At 44.3% G+C, this 22,535-nt stretch overlaps 1 protein-coding gene across 1 annotated transcript in view; it reads right to left on the bottom strand.

The window, feature by feature from the left end:
* Positions 1–20,071, bottom strand: part of LOC105448848 (LIM domain-binding protein 2) — a 97,517-nt gene extending 77,446 nt beyond the window's left edge. Inside the window, exon 1 of the mRNA XM_011687669.1 lies at positions 19,194–20,071. Coding sequence (XP_011685971.1) covers positions 19,194–20,071 — 878 coding nt within the window. The remainder of the gene's footprint in view (positions 1–19,193) is intronic.
* Positions 20,072–22,535: the final 2,464 nt, after the last annotated feature.

The following is a 22,535-nucleotide window of genomic DNA, read 5'->3' as shown; positions in this document are numbered from 1 at the left end:
TTTGCCGCGACGATAATGTACATTGGCAGAAATTAAGTTATAATTCATGGAGATAATAGCTAAATTACTCAGCAATCTAACGCATCGAATGCAAACCACGTTTCTTTGCGGTAACGAGAACGACTAATGAAGGGTATAATGTGATACGAATCGACCGCACGCATTATAATATCTACGACGATTCATCTCCCACGGAAAATTGCCGGGGGAACAAAATATGACTGGGGGGGGGGGGGAGGGCTTCGGGAGTATGAAAGTTTGAAAAGCTGGCCGCACTTAGAGAACTATTCCGCGCGCGCTAGTTTCACGTGGCCCCTCCCCCACCTCCTCCCCGTTAGAAGCTTTAATCCCTATAACATAGGACGTGAAGGAGTAGACTTTAGTACACGTGCGGAACTCACTGGAGCACTTGAAACGATCTTGTGCTTTTAGCGTGTACTACACTGGGATGCTGCGCGTTAAGAAAAATGCGGCAGGCATAACCGCCTAGTTAAAATCTTATTGTTATACGTACGACCGCGGGGTAGTGCACAAGAGAGTTGTGTCGAGGAATTACGCTCAGTTTTAACACAAGATGTGTGCCGGAACCCGATTACGTTTCAGCTCATTTCACAACGAGAATTATGAAACGTACACCGAGAGAAAAATATAGTTGGAATAGCCATAATTTTACTATAATTTATAGTGAATTTCGGGGACAACTATAAAATTATAATTAATTTAACCATATTATAATTTAATGCAAATTATAGCTGCTTTAACAATGCATTATGGTTATATATTGTGATTGATATTATTACTTTTTCGTTTACTTATTTTTTAGTTATTATTACAATATTAATAGTAAACAAATTTTAAGAGAATAGTTATACTTATTACAAGTGCAGTTGCATTTACTACATAAAAATATTTATTTCGTTTGTTTCATGTATCTTTTAATATTTTACTACATTAATATTTGAAATTATTATAATTTATAATAAAATTTTGTCATATTTGGTAGGACTATATATATAAGATTATTATTACTAACAATATAGTTAATAATATAACTATAAAAATAGTGCTTCTAACCATAATTTTTTTACCATGCAATTATAGTCGCAAATACAAAATATTTTTCCCTCACAATCAGTGTATAATTTCTTAAAAAATTGATGATTGAAATCAAATAGAATAAATGTTTGCGTGAATTCTTTTCATTATCTCTAGTAGGAACTACATTCTTAAAAATATGTCTACATTTGCTATACAATTTTGCATAAATTATACAATTTTTGCAACAATTAGTCTCAAAACTCCACACGTATACATTACGTATGGATGTATGCGCGCGTGGCGCGTGTACGGCTTCTTATTTCAGCGTCGACGTTAAAATTCAATTCAAACAAGTCCCTATCGACAAGCGATAGATTATGTCATTTTATGCCTCGTCGTGTCCACACGATTGCGGGAGCAAGACATTATACCGTGCATTTGTAATTGCTAATGAAACACGAGCTCGATATACGATTTCTGAAGTGTAGGCGACGAGCGCGGCAAAGTTGATCGGGGGCGAAGACAAATGATCGCGTAAAGTCGCGCCATTTGTCAAGTACGTAAGTGAAATGAACGCAATTGACCCGAGATACCCGATTACTTCGTAATGAGGAGAGAGAATCCCATCGGCATTTTATCGGGTCAACCGTTCAACACTCCGTCCGGTCTCGCCCGGACTCGCGTCGCATTTTCGCCGTTCAGACGTGTATCGCCGACTCGCCCGTGTTTAATAGAAACGGCTGACGCCCATCGACCTGTCAATAATATCAAAATTGTGTACCGCGGTATTCCGCGAGTTAGCTACAAACGTAATTATTGGAATAAATTTGCATGACTCGCGAATCGGGTCGTTCCATCTCTCCCGATAGGTTCCATTCCATCGGCGGGCCAATCACGGTACGCGCTTCCAATGGAAATACGTTCTAATTGGTACAATAGGATGGACTCGGCTGTCACGAAGTTTATAAACTTTCCGCGTCCGCGTCGCGCGTATTAATTCCCAGGGAGTATTTTCAATTATGCCGCATGCTCAGATTTATTCGTAATTATTCGATCAAGGAGAATGTAAATACGATACGAAATAAATGTATATACGATTTCTTACTAACAAATGAAATTCAAATATTGTGATACAACAAATCATAAGCATTCACTATTTTTATTCTGTAAACGGCCGCAACAAAATATTCATACGAATACATTTTACTTGTATTTACTTTACGTTAATTATTTACTTTAACTCGTCAGTATAAAATAACATTTCCTAATAATATATCACTGATTAAGATAATTTATTGTCATGTTGACCAACTCAATATCATTTGTCGATGCAATTATCTATTTCCAAATGTATTTTAACATCTACACTCTCTCGGAAAACCCATCAATGTTTCACGCAAATGATGTTCAATGCGACGCAGACTCGCCGCGGAAGCCGCGGGGTGTTTTATAATCTCGCAAAGAGAGCGAGTCGCGCTCGACACGAAAGCGCGGAAAGCTATCGCTCCTCTAGTCCGCGGACAAGAACGACGATCGAACGCGAAAAGCAGAATGAAGATGTAGAGCCGCGTGAATCGCTCCGCCGTGACCCCGAGCACGCTGGAAGGATTAATCCTCGCTGGGTGATCACACACGGCGGGACCTAACAACGAGGCGCTACGACCTGTGGACCGCTCGGAACTGGTTTCCGAAATGATCCCCACAACTCGACCCACACGGCACAACACAACGGCGAGAGAGACCATCCTGCCGCGCGCGCGCTCGCTTGCGATGACGCGAGCGCGAGCGCTCCTCTCGCACGGCGGAGAAAGAGAGGTCTCTTCCCGCCGCTGCGCTGCCAAGTCCCGGCAGATTCGTGTGTACGCGACTCGCGTTCATCGCGCGCCATAATTTCACGAATAAAAGACGTCAAATAAATCTGGTTTAAAGGTGGAAATATATAACGTCGGAATTGATCCCTTCCGCCCCCGAAATCTACACGGAAAGAACGATTTTGTTGAAGGATCTAAAAGTTTTGCTAAAAACAGTTCTGAAAATAATTTTTTATTAAAATAATTTGTTGGAATGTTAAAACTGATAAGCATTGCTATAAAACGTTTTGATATTCTAGCAATCATTTTGACTTTTGCGCAAAATTATTTTGATTATTGAACAAAAATTATTTTCAGATCTGGATTCAGCAAAAGTGTTCTTTTCATGTACCAGGTCCACGAATGCACTGGAACATATCTTGATTCCGTCTCGATCTTCCACAAATCAATGACAATATACATCGCGTTTCCAGAATCAAAATATCAAGACGTTTAAAAAAAAATTAGATTTTAAATCACGATTGAAAGACAGCTTAGTGAAAAATGCTGGAAAAATGATAGCAAGTAGCGTGGCACTATACGGTCATTTTTCCGATCGAAAGACCGATGTACAAAAACTTGTGACTCTCATTTCTAATTCACAATTTCGCGACTGTAACTTTTTCTAACGGAGCCGTAATATACATAAGCCTGTGATACGTGGAAAAAAATATCGATTAATAAGCACAATGTGAAGTTTCAGATCAAATATACCTTGTGCGCGCCCAAATAACGGCAGTATCGCGGTTATTAGCTCAGAACGGGGAAAAAGCGCGGGACTCGAAGAAAATTACGATCGAACAAAGCGCGCCGGTCGCAATTGCAATTGCAGTTACAGTTGCAAACAACGTCGAGCCTGAACTGCGGAGCGACCAGTGCACCGAAAATCACTTCTCCCCCGCATGCGCTTATATGGCCACGCTAATGTTTTGCAAGAAATAAATATAGCGGCGATATAATTTATACCGGAGTCAGTGTCTCTAAAATTTATGCGCGAAGGCGCATACAAACGGCCGGCTCGCGATCGCCTTGAAAATGCATGCGCGCGCGTCCTCGTCGCGCCGCGCCGCCGAAGGAAAAGTGCATCGAGACACGAAAGCCTGGGACTCTGACTTTTCGAAGTTTCCTGCATGCGCGCGCGTCGCTCGAAGGGCTTTTATCCGACGAACGGCCCGAACGACGAGCCACGCGACGTACCTTTCAAGGTGAGCGGGATTCGTCTTCCGAAAAAAGACATGGACGAATGGACCGGCGGAGGATATATCTCTCTCTCTCTCTTTCTCTCTCTCCTGGCATGCTTCAAGTAGCTCTCGACGCATACGAAATTTTCATTCGAGCAAAATGTAAGATATTTTTCTATCGTGTAATAAATTACTACTCTCCTCCGGATAAGCGGCGAACAAGAAAAATGGGATCTCACGCGACCGCGCGATACCGAGTATAGAAATTCTAATTCGAGCGGTTATGGTTCGTATAACCCTCTCTCGTATCTCATAACTCCGCACTCTGTAAGATCCCCGATTTAATTCTGGCTGAAATGCAACGTGATTCAACGTTCTGATTGCATTGTTAATGCGACAGCTCTTATCTCGACGGTCAAGATCGCTCGTCCGGTAAAAAAGAAAAAGTTCTGCGAGAGAGAGAGAGAGAGAGAGAGAGAGAAAGAGAGAGAGAGATAGAGCCTACCACGAAGTCTTTCACGGTATAGGAATTGTGAATCGCGATATGTAAAATGATATGTGCTGAACAGGAAGAAGGGGAGATATACCTGCCTTCGTTTCGTTGTTATACACTGTAAAAGCGAGTAAGAAACGGACGTATGCGTCTTGTTGTGAAATAGAAACAATTATTTTAACTCACTTCCTTTACATCACAATTCATCCTAGATATCTCTTGTGTGTTGTAATATTCTTAAATAATTTAATTCCTATCTCTAAATTACTTAATAGCTTTTGTCCCTTCAAACATAAATTACAAAATACCTTTGTTGCAAGACAAAATTTGACAGAGCTAAGATATCCTTTGAAAAAAAAATTAAAAATGCTTTATAAACTGCTGCGAACAAAAGAAAATCAATTTCCACAGTTATAAAAAATCGATCAGTTCGAAATCAATTACAAAGTCCGTGGAAAGGAGCGCAAGAGGATCGTAAATACCAAAATAATTATCTTCAGCATCATACGTCGAAAAAAAAAGAAAAAGAATGAAGAGGGAAAAACAGAAGCAAGAAGAGGAACGAGGTGAAGCGACTTTCGAATCCATTCGGAAGATTCGCAACCGGACTTACTACCAGATCCGACACGAGCAACCCGGTCGTAGAGCGCGAACTGGTCAAACGACATTTTCCACGTTGCAAGGTGCCTGCAATTTCTACCGGTGAGATGCATCCCGCCGATGCCTCGGCGGCAAACTCAAACTACGATCGACTTTGAGCTCACTCGAAACTTCGATGCGCCGTAGTGCGTGTAGCTAAGTTCTCTCACAGAAGCCGGGAGAGAACGCGAGAGAGAGACAGAGAGAGAGAGAGAGAGAGAAGGGATGGGAAGGGGGGAGGACAGAGTATGCGAGAGGAGGCGAAGGAGAGACGACAGCGTCGAAAGATGTAGGTAGGTTGAGGTGAGATAGAAGCGACGAAGGAGGAAGAGGCAGAGTTGGAGGTGTGGAGGAGGAGCAGGAGGAACACCGAGAACGTGGAGAGAAGGCGAGAGGCGAGGGAGGAGGATTCGAGGAGGCGGCCTTGAGAACACGGACCACGACGGAGAGACCAGTATACGGAGGCAAAGCGTCGGGAGAGGAAGAAGGGAAACACACGCAGAAGGGAAGACGGAGAAAGAAACGGAACGAAGAAGGAGACGAAGGGGGGGAATCGGGGGGAGACGGGGGAGGGCGAGAGAGTCAGAGAGACGGGAGAGACCAGCCGAGCCAACTTCAACGCGAACGAACTGCTTCACTGGCAAATCATTTGCGGTTCTCATCTCGCATAAGCGATTCTTTTCGAAATCGAGCGCTGCGCAGCGAGAGGAGGGAACGCGCGCGCGAGTGCGAGGCGCGGAGAGAGAGAAATCCTCCGAGTCATCATCCGAGTTCCCAAGTCATCGAGGGGGCCCGAACAGCCTCGAAATCTGTGTATACGTGTGGCGTCTCGATATTCCGCGGAGTATCTCTCTCCTCGAGGTACCACGAAAGGGTGGGATCGAATCGGAACGTGACGGACGACACTCGCTCGGCTCTGCGCTCCATCGATCTCGACGTGCCAGCGGATTCCTGACATTTTAAAATCTCGCCGCACTGCACACACACACACACACACACACACACACCGACGCAACAACGCGCGCGCGGCCGGGACACACGCCGTTACGCAATCGTTGATGATGCAAGAATGGCGACACGGCAAACGCGCATCGATGCAAGCCGACGCCGCGCGTCGTCCTGCCGTATGACGCGCGAGAAGCCGACGGTTTAGGCTGATATCTCTCCGCGTTATACAACGAATTTGTCGGATAGCCAACAAGCTGTGCAACTCTCTCGCGAGAGTATTATAAATTATATAAATATCAGATAGATTTTTGCGACGCGGATCTGCCAACGCCGATTAAATTTATCTCGTCCGTCTTTTCGTCGTAATCAGGACAGCCGACGCGTACACGGGAGGCAATAATAGATCAATTGCAAAATTACATTTTATGCGATTTGACGATATCAAAACTCGGAATCTTGATCTTTTTGCATGTTAAAAAAGATGCCTTCGTTTGACTTTGCGCCTCGCGTGCTCGCTGATGAGAACCACTGAGGCGAAGCAGAGCGCGCGCTCTCGGCGCAGGTAGGTCGCTTGAACCCACGACGACTCTCTACGGAATATACGAACACTTGGCGAGGTTCGCGAGGTCGCGTGCGCTGCATTTGGACAGCCAGAGCGCTAATCCCATTATTTATAGCTCAATGTTTGATTTCAGTCGATCGGCCGTTATTTCCGGCTGCGAGACCGGCTTAATATACGCACCCGTTTAACGTCGAAAGTGTCACCGATCTGGACGGTTGACAGTCAAAACTTGTATCGGCCTCATGATGCATAAAAAAAAAATTAACGACATCGCTGAGAGCTTTGACAATTATTTCGAATATTGAGCTGAATTGACGTAATATGTATAATGAGAGATGCATTTTTAATGTCGGACTATACGTACACGGAAAGAACAATTTTGCTGAATCCAAATCTGAAAATAATTTTTGTTCAATAATCAAAATAATTTTGTGCGAAGGTCAAAATGATTGCTAGAATATCAAAATGTTTTATAGCAATGCTTATCAGTTTTAACATTTCAACAAATTATTTGGATGATTCAACAAAAAATTATTTTCAGATCTGCTTTCAGCAAAATTTTTAGACCTTTCGACAAAATTGTTCTTTCCGTGTACGTATTGAAAATTGAGAATTGCGAACTGAGGATTAGAGCAATCAGATAAGTTTAATTTCGATCCGTTTCGTTCTAATATATTAGTTGAATTTTAATTTCCAATTCGCAATCCTTAATCTCCAATACGTATGTCTGATGCATGCCTTACTCCCCGTGTTTACAAGCAAATACATTTGTAGTACGGATTGTATATGGTTGACTACATAAATAATTCCTTCCTTGCTAAAGAATTCCCCCTCCCCTCCCCCTTATCCTCTGAATAAACTACTGTTCATGCATGCGTAATACGAGAATAGCGCGGACGTGGCGCGGGGCTTATTCGGGAATAAATTATTCGTTAGAGATGAAAGGGGCAGGCATATATAAGTGCGTATATTTATTTACGGGAGACCATCGAGTCGAAATAGCGGCGCGTGTAAAAATAAACCATCCGAATTGTCGAGGTCGTGACAGTGTCCGTTGTGTCGAGGCGGGCAGCCGCGCCTCGTTTGCCATTTCTTTCCGCCGCGTTACCGACGCGAGGTGACGATGTTAATCGCGCGAGCCGGAGACAGGTCGTTAGGCACATTCGCGTGGCCGGGATCTGGATAAACGCCGCCTGTCGAAACTGTGAATGAACCGAGCGAATGAATTAAACACGGGTGCTTTGTCGCGCGGGGCACTCTCGAGTCTCGGAGCGGAGCACTAACGAAGCTGATCGTGACGCGCCGCGCGCGCGAGAGCGTGCTCGCGTTTCCGCGCGACATTTTATAAATAAGCGCGGCACACGAGTGTCTCGCGCGCGCGCGCGCGCGCGCGCCGTTAAAAGCGAGACAAAAGAGAAGCTGTCACGATGAAGTTAATCAATGGTACCCGCTTAGTTTCTGGCCCCGATTATCAAATCCGTGCAGCGCGAGTCTCAGGAGAGAGAGACTCAACAATGCTTTCGCAACATTGACGATCCCGTAAACACTGTTACGAACTCGTTTCAAGATCTCGAGGATAAATTCTTTGGCTTATTCACGCGCACACAATGTTGCACGCCAAATCGTAGCGAATAAAGATTGGATGACTGACATCCTTACTTCTACATATTAATTCTGAGTAAACAAAAGTCTCGTATCTCTTTGAATACGAAGTTAAGTGACAATCTAAGGGCAATTATTTTTCTATTCGAAAAGTACAAATGCTACACGGAAAGAACAATTTTGCTGAATCCAGATCTGGAAATAATTTTTGTTCAATAATCAAAATAATTTTGTGCGAAAGTGATTGCTAGAATATCAAAATGTTTTATAGCAATGCTTATCAGTTTTAACATTCCAACAAATTATTTTGATTCAACAAAAAATTATTTTCAGATCTGTTTTAAGCAAAATTTTTAAATCTTTTAACAAAATCGTTCTTTCCGTGTAGCAGAATCATTACTTTTCAATATATTCGCTCGCTTTTTACAATATATAACACATTTTTTATGGCATTCTTATTAAGAAAAAAATATTTTTGACTATAATTGCCTTAGTTTGAAGCTCCATTTTACAGTTATTATATGTCATAATATTAATAATAATACTAATTATTAATTATATTTATATGTACTAAACAAGTATACAGTTGCCACCAAAAATAATTATACATTATAAATAGTTAAGTTATGATAATTACAATCATTTTTTCCTCTCAATGCGATCAACTTCCTTATATACTGAGAACAAAATATTTTTGATCAATTGCACAGCGAAAAAACTGTCTCTTTTCTTTACTAAACCTTTACTGAACCATTCATACTCTCTATCATATTGTTATCCCTATATTACTATTTCTCTGTAAATTTCAGTCAGTTGTACGCCTTTTGTTTATAGAAATCTTACAACAGCGCGCTGATTAACACTGTTGCACACGATTGGTGCTTTCAATGCTTACTCGTTGCCTGCAAGCTAAATATTACAGGTCGCGATACGTCGCTGCAAAACTTCCCTAGATTTGCAATTGACATTGTAATTTCGCGTCTGGTCAAACGTTTCGATTAAAAGAAATAATTACCCTTAAGCGGCCACTAGACGATCGATATTATTGTATACAATATTTAATATTGCACAATATTATTGATCGTTTGAAGGCTATATTAAAAATTATATTTGAATTGTCTAAAGACAGCACCAATAATATATTGCACAATATAATCGTATACAATAATATTGATCATTTATAATAGAGGTCGTTTTAGTTTTTTTTAATTTTATTTTTTATTATTTATCCTTGTATAATCGATCTAAATTGAAACATCGGGTCAAGATAGCCTAAAGATTTCAGCCCAAAGACCTATATAAAAGTGTCGAAAAATAATCAAGCGAGCGATATCGAGCGTATCGTTCACGCGTCATCGGGCACGTTCACGAGATCCTAACAGGCCCTGCAGTCAAGCCGATCGTGCATCTCGAAGGGGGAAGTTCCTTCGCGCGCGTCGACGACATCCGATAGCGGGATTCGTGAACGCTCAGAGATAAGGGATGTTTACACTGACGTCCGAGAAATGCAGCCTACGTGTAAACACGCGCGCCGGCCGCCGCCGCTGCAGCGATTCGTGAGAGATCTTCTTTAAGTGGGTGTAATCGAGGAACCTTTCGAGGCAATCTGACCCATAAAACTTAACGGGTACGACGTACGTGTGTATAGATCGACTATCGGGTATCGGGCCGAGATAAGGGAGTAAATGAGCGGGGTCGGGTAAATCAAGGGAATCTCTCGTGGCGCCATTGATCCCGGCGCGAGCGAGCGAGCGCGAGAGCCAGGCTATATATCGTCGTTTCACCAGCGAATCTCCGCACGCGAAGCGATTATGCGCGTTGAAATCATAATCGTTCGGCGAATATCGATTCGGCAAGGCCTGATCGGTTCCTCGCCAAGAGGGGCTCTGGGCGATCTATCACGAGTTTTATCGACCTCGAAATTAATTCATTCATATTAATTCCGTCTGGTTGTATCTCTTACTATATTGGATGTTGAATAATTACGTTTCATTAATTTGGGGAAAAATCGTGAGAGGAACAAACGCAAACGTGGTGTTACAAAATCGGTTACGAAACGCCATTCCCTCTTTCCGCTCGACGCGGAAACGGTCTACGGCCTGCAGCTGAAATATTTTTCATCGTTTTATTAACGAGGATTTTTGAATTGCGGCACAATATAACGCTTAAGAAATTCATGGCGCCGACCGAAATTTTGGCCACGGCCGTGTTAATTAAATTAAAACTAATTACCCAGCAAACCTTGGTAATTTACATTTGGTGTGCTATTACACCGAGGTTTCTAATTAAAATAAACATAGCTTCGTTTGCTAAGTTCAGCGCGTGGTGTGCCGGGACGGATGCGGCCCTGCGAGAAGGAAAGCTTGACAATCCGGGGAGACGTTTGCCAAATTACACCTGTCCCAGGAGACACCTGCATCGATGTTTCTAGGTAAACCATGACTCAGGAAAGAGCCTTTCTCCTCTTTATTGTCCGAACCTGTCCCATCTTTTTCTCCTTCAATAATTCTCGGTGATAACGCTCATTGTCAAAGAGCTCTTGTATCAATGTGTAAACGTTTCTTTTCTCCAAAAAAATTTAGTCTTCAATATTTACAAAAGTCTCTTTCTGTAACAAATATAAAACAAACTTGTGGACTAAATAGAAAAAAACACTCGATATATAGGTATATATATCAACGTAATTAAGTGTGAATATGTTCATACGACATTTGTATAAGGAATAAAAAGAAATTTAAACGGCGGGCAACCGAAAGAAAGTGACGACCAAATTGTTTCATATTATATCCCCACCTATCACATCCGCATTAGCGTGAATAAGCGGATGGAACAAAGTTGCAAAATACAACTTTTCACGGTAACTTCTAAACGCGAATTTAGCCTGAAACTGCAACATCGATATCTTCTTCCGTCGCCCATGCAATGTAACACACGATCCAATAGTTCACGTGCCGCATAAAGTTCGTACATGTTCCTCATCCGTAATTGGTCGCCCAATTATACGTATAGAAGCTCGCTTCTGACGGACGGACGGACGGACTGACTGACCGTTTATTAAAAAGATTAACATCCATGTAACCGATGTACGAATTGCTGAGAACGCATGGAAATCAGAGCTTCGATGGAATATAAGCAGAAGGAACCTTGTAGTACAACAAAATCATTTCGCCGCCACCACGACGACTTCCGGCGCGCGAATCCATATGCATCATGCACGTGCGTATGCGTATCGCACGTATACGTGTACATACGCTGCGATCCCTCTTCGCTAAGGCGGTTGAAGGTGCGCGCCTCCGCGAATGCTCGCCTTGAACCTGCCGGGCCGCGCGAAGGAGGTTTCACGAGAAACTGGAACCGACCGACGATACGGCCTGACACGCTCCCTGCGCACGGCTTTATGCACAACAACGACGCGGTCGGTGCATCTCTCTCTCTCCTCGAGTGGCTCTCCGGCAGAACGAGCCTATTCCTCTTTCCACCATATACCTCCTTTCGTGCGCCGGACTCGTTCCATCGAAGGAAAATCTAGCGTCGAACTGTGCTACCAAACTTTTCCTCTCATCTTGCGCTAATCGTAGAATCTACAATAGCAAAGCATCCGTTCGAGCATAGAGATTCGATCGCGTTACACAGTAACGCGATCGAATCATATATTTATAAAAATATCCAGTGTGCCTGATTTTAATAAACACAGTTGCAGAAATGTTCGTGTTTCATTTAAAAAATAGTCAAACCCCTCGATAACTCAAATCTCAAGGGAACAGAAATATAAAAATCTTCGAATTATAAGTTTCGATTTATCAAAGTTGAGTAAAACCTAATTAACATGAAAATTCGACTTACGAAAGCTTTGTAAGAGAGTTTATAATTTTCCGATTATAATGGCTTTTAAAGGAAAAAAATTCGAGTGGTTTTCGAGTTATAGAGAATTAGAGTTATCGAGGTTCGACTGTAATTAGCATAAGACGTCTATTATATTCTTTATATAAAATATAATAAATATGATAATGTATATCGACATTTCTTGTGTTTTAACAATGCTTGCAAAATCGACTACACTGTGCAGCATACGAGCTAGATTCAACAAAAATATCCGGTTGTCTAGACAGGTAGCGATTTAAAATTCATTAGTAGTTCAGCAGGGCGGCATAAAATACAAGATTCAGAAAGTACAAAGAAAATACGTTAGATTAATCATTTCTTGAGCAATTTTGCTTAAAATATGTTTGTATGTCATCCAATATAGAAAAAGTTACTGTTATCCAAACGGATATACCTCCTTACTCCTACCTATCGACAATGGAAGAAAAAATCTCTCGAATTGGCTGAGTGACGAATTAATGGAGCAGACTCGCAATAAATCTACAATTCCGCTCAGAGTGGTAGCCAGGTAGCTTCTTGCCGGTGTAAAAGTAGATCGCGCGATCGTACATAGCTCTCGCCGATACTCTAAATGATTCGCACGTGCGCCAGTTACGTCGCTTACTTTATCATACCCTGTAACTAACTGGAGAAACACCGTGCGACGTACGTGCCCGCACGCTAATCCCGCTCCAGTCCCGCGCGCTAGCGGAGCGCCCCGCGCTAGAAAGACAGCCCGCGGCTCGGTCTCGCGTGAAACGAGAAACGAGACTGTGTGTTGCAAAAACAAGAGGAGAATCGCCCATCGTGCATCGAAGAGCGCACGGCTGTTATTATTGTACGCGCTTAATTGTAAGGAGAGTGTTCTCTGGTAACTGGAGATAGCGCCATCGCCGTTGTTACCAAATAACATAATCTCGTGCATATCTATAATGGGTCTGTATCTAATAACAATCTATCCTCGCGCGTTACTCCTCCCCCACGTACAAATTGTATTATAAAATTTACATCAAAGTTGGATACACAATACTTCGTTAAATACACTTGGGAATAGTTTTTCCTCCGTGAAAAAACATGGCTGAATGCCATTTCTTCTAGTTTAGAAATCTAAAAATGAAATATTTTTTAAAGTGTGGAGATTAATCCATTTCTCGCAACTTTGAGAAAGCGCATTTAAAAGTCTAAAATAAGGTATCTCATTTAATACGCGTAAGATTCAACTTAAATGTTCGCGGAAAAGATTCATAATTTGACGGAAAACTTACGAAGAATGTAAGCGTCTCTGTAAGCGTCGAAGAGGCCTCATTACGCTCGTCGCGTGAAGAAAAACAACGTTTCGAGACCCTGAAAGAGAGGCAAGGTGCCGATTCGCTTTTGTCGCGAGGCGATCAAGGTTCTTCTTATCCTACCGAGAAGCCCGCGATAAGATAAGGCCACCGACGCGGCACTCGTACTTCCGATCGTGCTTTAAACACACTTCGCCCGCGCGCGCTTCGATATTCTTCATCGAACTACTACGCGATTAATTTTTTTTTACTTGCCACGCATCGCGAATCTAACGCGATAAACGTATTTTTTTTTTTTTTTTACGACGCGGTATTGACGTGTGCCGATATCAGCGCGCATAGCTCTGTCACGACTCGTGCCGAGTCGTGTCACCTTCGTATCGCCGTCTTAGAACACGCATTTGTACACGTGCTCTCCAGACGTTTTTCGACGATTACAAATTTCAAGAACCCGGATTAGGTCGGTTAGGCCAGTCCGATGCGTCATCGGCTTCGCGATAACGCTGTGTATTTTTCTTCGGAGCAAATTTGAAACAACGTCTCGCACGCGCATGCACCGCGCGTAATCTCAGTATGCAGCCGGTGCAAATATTTGAATGATGTAACGGTACGTTATATACCTGGCGAATTTTAGAACGAGAACGTCAAGGTTGCGACTCGGGCAGATTATCACAGCTGTTCTTTTCGCTCTTGAGAATGACAAATCTATGAATTCATATCCACCTCTGTGAAGAGTGGGCGCCCCCTCATTTTCAAAATTTTAAATTTATCGCATAACGTCACATTGTAAAATAAAAAAAAAATGCTTAAAAATTATATAATTTATGTAAAATTTATAACTGTAGCATGAATTATCACATATTTGTTAACTGTAATCGTATCGACTACGATAATTCCAATCCCGGACAATTTTCAAAAAATTGCACAATCTCTACTTTAGCGGAAAAATTACGATTCAAAGTTCATCCGAGGAAATACTTAAAGATCTTTATAGAAATCCTGCGATACTGAAGCGATATCTATACTATTATAGATGAAATAACGTCTGGATTTTCCCGAGTTACGAAGTTACGTGTATGCTAAGAAGCTCAGTCAAGTCACTAGTCAAAGCAACAGCGACAGTACATAAATGCGGGTTTTCTTATCTGCATAACATATCACGACAATAATCTTACGAGATGACACCAGTCGAGCTTAGCTCAATTAAAAGCAAATTTACTCAGAAAGACACATTTGCGTGACACGGCTCAGACCGATCGGGAAATACTTAAGTCACCGTGTTTCTTTTTGGTACAAATACTGTATAAAATGATGAAAAAGCGTCACATCGAGATCCCATTGAGATAAAACTGATGTCAGCTTGATGGCGTCAACCGTCAATCAGAAATCACAAACGATGGCGAACCTCAAAGCGTTTCGCGTATGTTAAAATGGGATCGTCGAGTGTGCAGTTAAAAAGAAAGCTTTTGCGAGCAAAGTAGCATCGTCATTCGTACGAATGTAGCAGGGTGGAACGCTTATGTTAATGAGCCCGTGCGACTACCAGACGGGGACGGCGAGCGTGGAGATGACGCCGAGGTGATAGAGACGTCCAGACCGGATACGAGGAAGGCCGAGGAGGAGAAGTACCGGATAATCGTCGTCATGCACATACCGAGTATCGACGTTCTTAACCCCCGGACTATACACTTTTCCTCGGCGAGCCCCGCGCCGAAGGAGGAAGTCGCGGACGAGAACCGTGCGTGCACACCTGCGCCAGGGGCACCTTCCACCTGCGGGGCACCTGAAACACCGTGGAGATACCGCGGCGAGAAGACGACTCTTTCCGACGCACCTGACGGACGGCGGACACTCGTGTGTATCTGTGGCGAAACCGATAGTCGTTTTTCTCCAATCTCGCGCACGATTTCACGTCCAAGAAAATTCCCTCCAAGAAAACGGAACTACTATCTCGTAGGAAATTTTATTTTCGCGAAAAGGAGAACCGGAGCTTTTATTATGTACCTTATATTGTAAACACATTGTGTACTATAAACAAAAAAATTTTTAGTGCGTTAGTGCGATTTTAATGCACGGAAAGAACAATTTTTGCTAAAATCCAAATCTGAAAATAATTTTTGTCCAATAATCAAAATAATTTTGTGCGAAAGTTAAAATGATTGCTAGAATATCAAAACGCTTTATAGCAATGCTCATCAGTTTTAACATTCCAACAAATTATTTTGATGATTCAACAAAAAATTATTTTCAGATCTGTATTTAGCGAAATTTCTAGACCTTTCAACAAAATCGTTCTTTCCGTGTGGGAACGTGGTTTCGCGGCGAACTTGCGTCGAGATTGATTTTAGCGAGTAGCGAGCGTGGAGTCGCTACTCGGGAAATCTTCGCAGACTTTCGAGGCTATCTACATTGTATTATATTCTCAACCGCGTTGCGCGGAGCCGCAAGTGTGCAACGGTGACCAGGAAGATCCTAGCCGAGGTAACGGATTCTCGGGGTATACTGTTACTACGCCTGAGAGAACGTACTAGTGAGCGACTACCGGACGATTGGCACGGAACGAAGTATCGAGCCGTAAAACAATTGTCTAAAAATATCCGCGGTGGAAAAAAAGCTCGTCGGTCCGTGACCGAGTCACGGAATAATCTCGAACCAATCGAAGACAAGCCGTGAATAATCTTAACTTAATATTGCCCGACAGTTCCTATGTATCGGCTATTCCTTCAATTTATCCCCTCCTTCAGGCAAAACGTCTTATTGAGGTATATTTTTTCGACGATAAATTTAATAGATAATTATACGTATATATAAATATTCACTTAGAAGACATTTTAGAGGTATTAAAAAAACATTACTTTAACCGTTAAGAAATATTATCGCAAGTGACCGTGCGTCTTTTTTCACTTTTTATCTAGTAATGTATACAACGTATAAACACTATTGTGTTCTTACATAAAATTACAGATTATGATATGACTCAGAAAAACGTTAGGAAAAAAAACTAATAGTCAATAAATATGCAAACTCTTTGACACTGTTCTTGGCCGACAGTATATTGATTACTCGCTGAAAGATTACTTTATCGATACATATATGCAATAGTATTCTCTAGCTCGAAGCGACAAAAGAAACCTCAACACGTGGCGAGTTTATCGTCGATATATAGAAAATAATTTCGTACGAATATTGGAGTGTATGTCGCGATTATTAACGACACAAGGCGGAGCTGTGATAGCGCATAAGCGCGGCCGAGCGCGGGAGAGCTAAGCTTCGCGGGAGATTCTTACGGCCACGCGATACAGTTTTTCGTAAAGCCTCGCGTGACTACCTGTGCCAACCCTCCCCTTCTCCCGCCCCCCATCTACCCTTCCTCGTGCGGGCCCCGAGAAAAAGTTTACATACGCCTTCACGCAAAGTTCCACCCCGACCGGTGAAACGCACGTGCGAGTGTTCTTTCGCGTGACGGTGAACTGTTATGGTCGGTATGACGACAGATTACCTATTTATATCATTGTACAGGGTGTCTCAGAAACTATGCGTTTTCGACACGAAGCACAGAAAAATATAATTTAAAAAAATATTGTCAAGATATAACAAGATTTTAAATAACATAAAGGAGCTGAACATTAAAGCAACTCTATAAATTAATCCTAACTTCAAATTGAAAATAAATAACCAAGAATTTTAATTCATTTTAAATCTGATAATATTTCAATAAAATTTTGATTTGGAAAGTTGTCAATTGGCGATACTCTCGTTAAGTAGCAATAGATTTTTAATTTATTTAAAAAATCAACAATCGAAAAAAAATGTACGATTTCTGATACATCCTGTATAATTCGATTCCTCCCTCCATACAATAATCCCTCCGCGCTTTCCAAAGCAAAATTGCTTTGAAATATCGAAGATCTTTTCTTTGGAGAGAAATAAGCGGAAACCCGCGCCGCGGCACTTTCTCGATGCCGAGCGAGATATCGGCGACGTATGTATTTATTTTCACGTATGATCGAGTATGTAAATTATTTCTTCTGTCGTAATTTTGACGTTTATGGCGCATTCATTACAGTTGCCACTAGCAGGAAAGCACTGTTAACCGTATCGATCTTATGAAAATCGCGCTTGCCGAACGACGAAGAATTTGTTGGTGACTAGAACATAACATCGATTCCATACGCTAGAGAGAATAGATGAATCACGTTTCTTCCAGCATAATGTTATAACTTTGCAATTTGTAACGCGACGGTTAACATAAAAAAGTAAATATTCAAAAAAAAAAACAAGCAACTTTGTTGATTGTATCTGCCTGTCAGTAAAACGCTTTAAAAAAATGCCAACGCAATTCGCATAAAATTAACTATTTTTAGAATCATCTTACGCAAAATAGTAAAACCTTGTTCATTTCCAATTACATGAATCAGTAATAAAAAAAATCATTATTTTTAGAAAAGAGTTAATAGTAGGATGTTAAAATCCAATTTAATTTGAATTTTGCTCTTACAATGCAAAATATCACAATTGCGTAACAGAATAAGTCTTGAAATCAATTGTATCTTATAGATTATCATTATATTTTATGAATTAGATGTGTGTCTATCAGTTCTCGTTAAATTTTATAGAGAGAGAATCGAAGTGTTGTAATATGTTTTAATTTTCAATTGTCAAGTATATGAAATTTAATTCAGTATCAGTAAAAAAACAATAAAAACAATGCAGTTTAAGAAAGAAATATAAAACGTCATTTCCGAACAATAGTGACAATCTTAAAAAAACGCTAGATCGGGTGTGTGAAGTTGGCACCCCCATGTTTCGAAATCGTAGTTCTGTTCAAAGTTCTGAATTATTCAGAAGAAATGGAAGAATTCTTGATAATTTTTAGAAAGTTTTACTTGGGGATGCCAACTTCACACATACACACACACATTCTGCTAAATCTCGTTAAATTGAACAATTTTCGTTAAATAACCTGCGTCCGGCGATGCCACCTTAAGGTGCTAACTTTACAGAGGTGGTGCTAGGTACTGTTGAACATGGATATTTTCCTGTGCGAGGGAGGCATGTCAAAAGTTTAGTGTACACGACCCCTGTCAACATCCAAATGAACTCATCAACGAGATAATGAACGCATGTCATGTGATTCACAATACTCTTGGAATTTTCCAGAGGGTGCGCGTCATTCAATGCACCATAGATGTATTGTAATGAGGTTGCAGATCGTAGTTTCGAACATTTGTAGTAATACAAAATAAACAAAATAAAATTAAAAAATATACGATCTTTTTTATTCTAATCTAATCTTACAGAAAATGGTATTTAACAAGGCTAAAAATTGACTTGGCTTAAGGGAACATCGCCGGGTTGCTTAACAAAAATTATTCTGTTTAGTGAGATCTAGCACCCTGTTGAATTTATTGCAATTGTCTGGAAATATCTTGCTTATAAAAATATAATCAAATCATATTTAAGAATAAAAATTACTAAACACTTTTTCTATACTAATATTAATTTAAAATTTAATATGACCTAAAAATATAATAAATATTTTATTTTTTAATGACCAAAAAATTATGATTTATTACAACAACTTCAATCGTCTCTCTCAATTCTGGGACGATAATCGAGAGTCATTGGTCACAAAAATTCTCATCTTTCCCTTCCTTTCCTTCGAATCCTTCCTCCGCTTCCGTAAGATATACCTATATCGGACAAATATTGTCGGTCGTCTTGCGAATTTACCTGTTGTAGTAGTGCGACGGAAAAGGTTGGCAGTTAAAGAATGGGTCGTTGTGCAAATGCGGTTGTCCAGGTACTCCTGGGCCTTGTGGATGTGCGTGCGGGCCCATCGGGCCGCTGGGTCCAGGTCCGCACATCCCGGGCGCCCCTTGGGGCTGCATACCGGCCGGGCCCATCATGCCGGCCGGGCCCATCGGATGGGGCGCCGCTGGATGATGCGGCGAGCCGACCATGTGGGGCCCCGGATGATGGGGATGGGGCGAGGGCCCGCCACCCCCCATGTGCGGGTGAGGCGTGTGAGGCGAGCCGCTCATCATTCCGTGGGGCGGCATCGGATGGGGACTCGGCGAAGCGCCGTTGAGATGGGGCGCCGCGCTGACCCCGCCATGCGGGGTCGGCGGTCCGCCGTGCGTCGGCGTCGTCGCCGGCTGCGGCGGCGGCAGACTCGGTGGTCCGGCCGGGCCTGTGCCCGCGAGCGGCGGCAACGGGCCGTTCGCCATGTTGTTGAGCTGCGTGAGCGATGCCGCCGCCGACGCCATCGCCTGCAGAGGATTCGTGTGAGCGCCGCTCGCCGTGTTGATGCCTAAGGCGCTGTTGCCGAGATGGTGATTATTGTTGACGACGTTGTTGAGGTTGCCGCCACCGAGCGCGTTGTTGTTGCTGCCGCTGTGGTTGATGCTGTTATTGCTGTTAGTGACGACGCCGCCGCCAAGGGATTGCAAGGACGGCGGCAGCGGTGGCGAGCCGGCGGGGGGCGCTGCCGGGCCCCCGAGGCACCGGCCCGACGGACCGGGGGCGGTTACGCTGCTGGGCGCTACCGGCACGCCGGCGTGGAGTGGGATTCCACCTGGAGGGCGCTGTGCCACGCTCACCGCCGGCATCACTCCCCCCTCCACAACGCCCTTCACCCTCTCCTCGAACACCCGCTGGGATTTGGACTAGAGGACGAAACGTGCTTCTTCTTCTTCTTCTTCTTCTCTCTTTCTGTCTCTCTTCACTTTCGCCTTTTCTTCCCGCTTTCTTTTTCCCGCTTTCGTACAATATCTCACTCTCTCTTTTAACTATTTTTCCCCAATTTCTCCGACCTTGAACGTCGAAAATTTAAAGCAAAATTTTTCTCACACACACGCACCGATCCACTACCATCTCGACCGTTTCACGCTTTCAAAACATGCGTCGCTGTAGATTTTTTCAGTTTTACACATTTTCGAAAATCCGATTCTCAAAATATCGACGACATTGCTTAAATTCCTCTGTCATGAACGATCACTGCGTAGGGACGTTACGTATCACTGCACATCGTAGAAGTATCCTTCGGCGTAAACAAGGGGAAACCCGCGCGTTACCCCAGGGTGCACATAGGACGGAAGGTATCGTGAATTCGGACGTTTCGAACTTGTCGCGTTGTACACGTTGACGCGGTCACGTTCACTATCCTCGTATATTGAAACTTTCTCGTGTCGAACTCTCGAATGAATGATGTCGAAAAACTTGCACACAGTCACGCGAACCAAAATCTTTCACATATTATCCTACATGCGAAGAAACAGCCACACTACTCTATTTCTGTTCTCGTCTCCTCTTAGGAGTTGCGATCAAAAAATTTTTCCAAAGGAGAGAGAGAGAGAGAGAGCAGCGAATTTTTCTTCCTGTTGCGTTCCTCGCGTTTCCCGCGCGATTTCGCGATTGCACTGTCGAGTCGGTTTAAACTCAATTCGCCGGTCACTCGCGACGCGAGTACTCACTACTTTGTCGTAGATCCGGGGCCGGCTTTTACTTATTAATAAATACGCACGAACGTGCGTGCGTGCGTGCGTACGATCGCGCGAGTATCTCTCCGTTCTGTTTATTACGTCGGGGGGGGTACCTGAGAGTACAGCGGCGAATACACTCCGATCGCGTGTTCTCAAACGCGCGGTTACGACATGCTCAGCACGCAATCACCCGGTCACGATAAAAGGGGGGAGAGAGAGAGTTAATGCCGCTGGCCAACGACGCGTCCGCTGCGGCACGTGGCCGTCACGTCGTGTCGGTCGGTGTCGCGACGCGCAGCAGCAGCAACAGCAACAGTAGCAGCAGCAGCAGCACCTACGTTGCGGATCAGCGCCACTCGCCGCCAGCCGGCCATCCTCGCACCCGAGATCACCCTCCTCCTCCTCCTCCTCCACCTCCTGCCACTCTTACTACTTCGCCCCGGCACCTACACGCGGCACGCCGCTACCCAACACACCGCGCCGGCTGCTGCTCCCGCGGGATGATCCCTCGCATCCCTTCAACCCCCTCCCCGGCCCCCCTCAGTCGCCACTCGGCGACCCGAAAACCAAACCGGCGCGAGCACGCCGCTGCTCCCCGACCGACCGCGTCACGCGTCCCGGCATTCTCGTTCGCGCGCGCCGCGCGCGTCCCGACGACGACACGAGAAAAAAAAAAACTCGGGGCGAGAGATCAGCAACGCACACCGGCGGCGGCTGCTGCTGCGGCGACGACGGTCACACGGCACACTCTCGAGACTCGTCGAGTCGCGTACGCGACGCCGTTTTCCAATGTCGATTCATCCGATTCACCGCCCGACTCTCCTTTGTTTACCTCACGGCGTATACAACACACTTCGACTCCGAATTCCCCGCGCGCGAGTGAATGACGTCTCGCGCGCGCGCGCGCGCGTGCGAGAGAGTAACAGGAAGGGCCTCTTCTCTCGATCCACCAAAACACTCGCGTCTAATCGCGCGCGACGATCATCCGGCAACCGGAGCACGCGCCCCCGGCGAACACTTCCGCGGTGTTGAAGCACTGGCAAACGTATATTGCCGCACACGATCGACGGCGGGGGACAAAGGAGGACAGAGAAACGACGACGAACGCGCGTTGCCGCCGCGTTGCGTGCGTTACCACGACGACGTGCGGGCGCGAGCGACCAGCAGGGGAACCGGAATACCAAACTCCACGAAGGCGCTCGCGTTACTGAGGAGCGGCGGGCCCGCGACGGCGCAGCAGTCGGAGTCTCGGCTCTCTTCGGCTGCTGCCGTGGCGTGGCCGAGCGGCGGGGCGAGGGACCGGAGGAGGGAAGCGACGCGCGGGTAGAGTGCGGGGTAGAGGGGGGTGCAAGATCGTGGGACCGCCACGTTCGGGTGGTGGATCCGAGCGGCGGTAGAGCGGCGCGGCGGGGAGAGAAGGGGAGGATGCCGGGCGGCGAGGGAACCTCATGCACACACGATGCCCGCCGCCGCGCGGCGAGAATGAAGGCGGCGGAGGGGGAGAGGGGGGGGGGATGCCACGTGAGCGCCCGACGCCCGGCGTCCACGCAAACGGACACGGTCCCAACCTCACGTGTCATGTGCCCGGCCG

The sequence above is a fragment of the Wasmannia auropunctata genome, unplaced genomic scaffold (assembly GCF_000956235.1).
Source record: "Wasmannia auropunctata unplaced genomic scaffold, wasmannia.A_1.0 LD336111.1, whole genome shotgun sequence".
NCBI classification, from domain to species: domain Eukaryota; kingdom Metazoa; phylum Arthropoda; class Insecta; order Hymenoptera; family Formicidae; genus Wasmannia; species Wasmannia auropunctata.
Note: the sequence above shows the minus strand (reverse complement) of the source record. Positions and strands in the feature narration are given on the sequence as shown.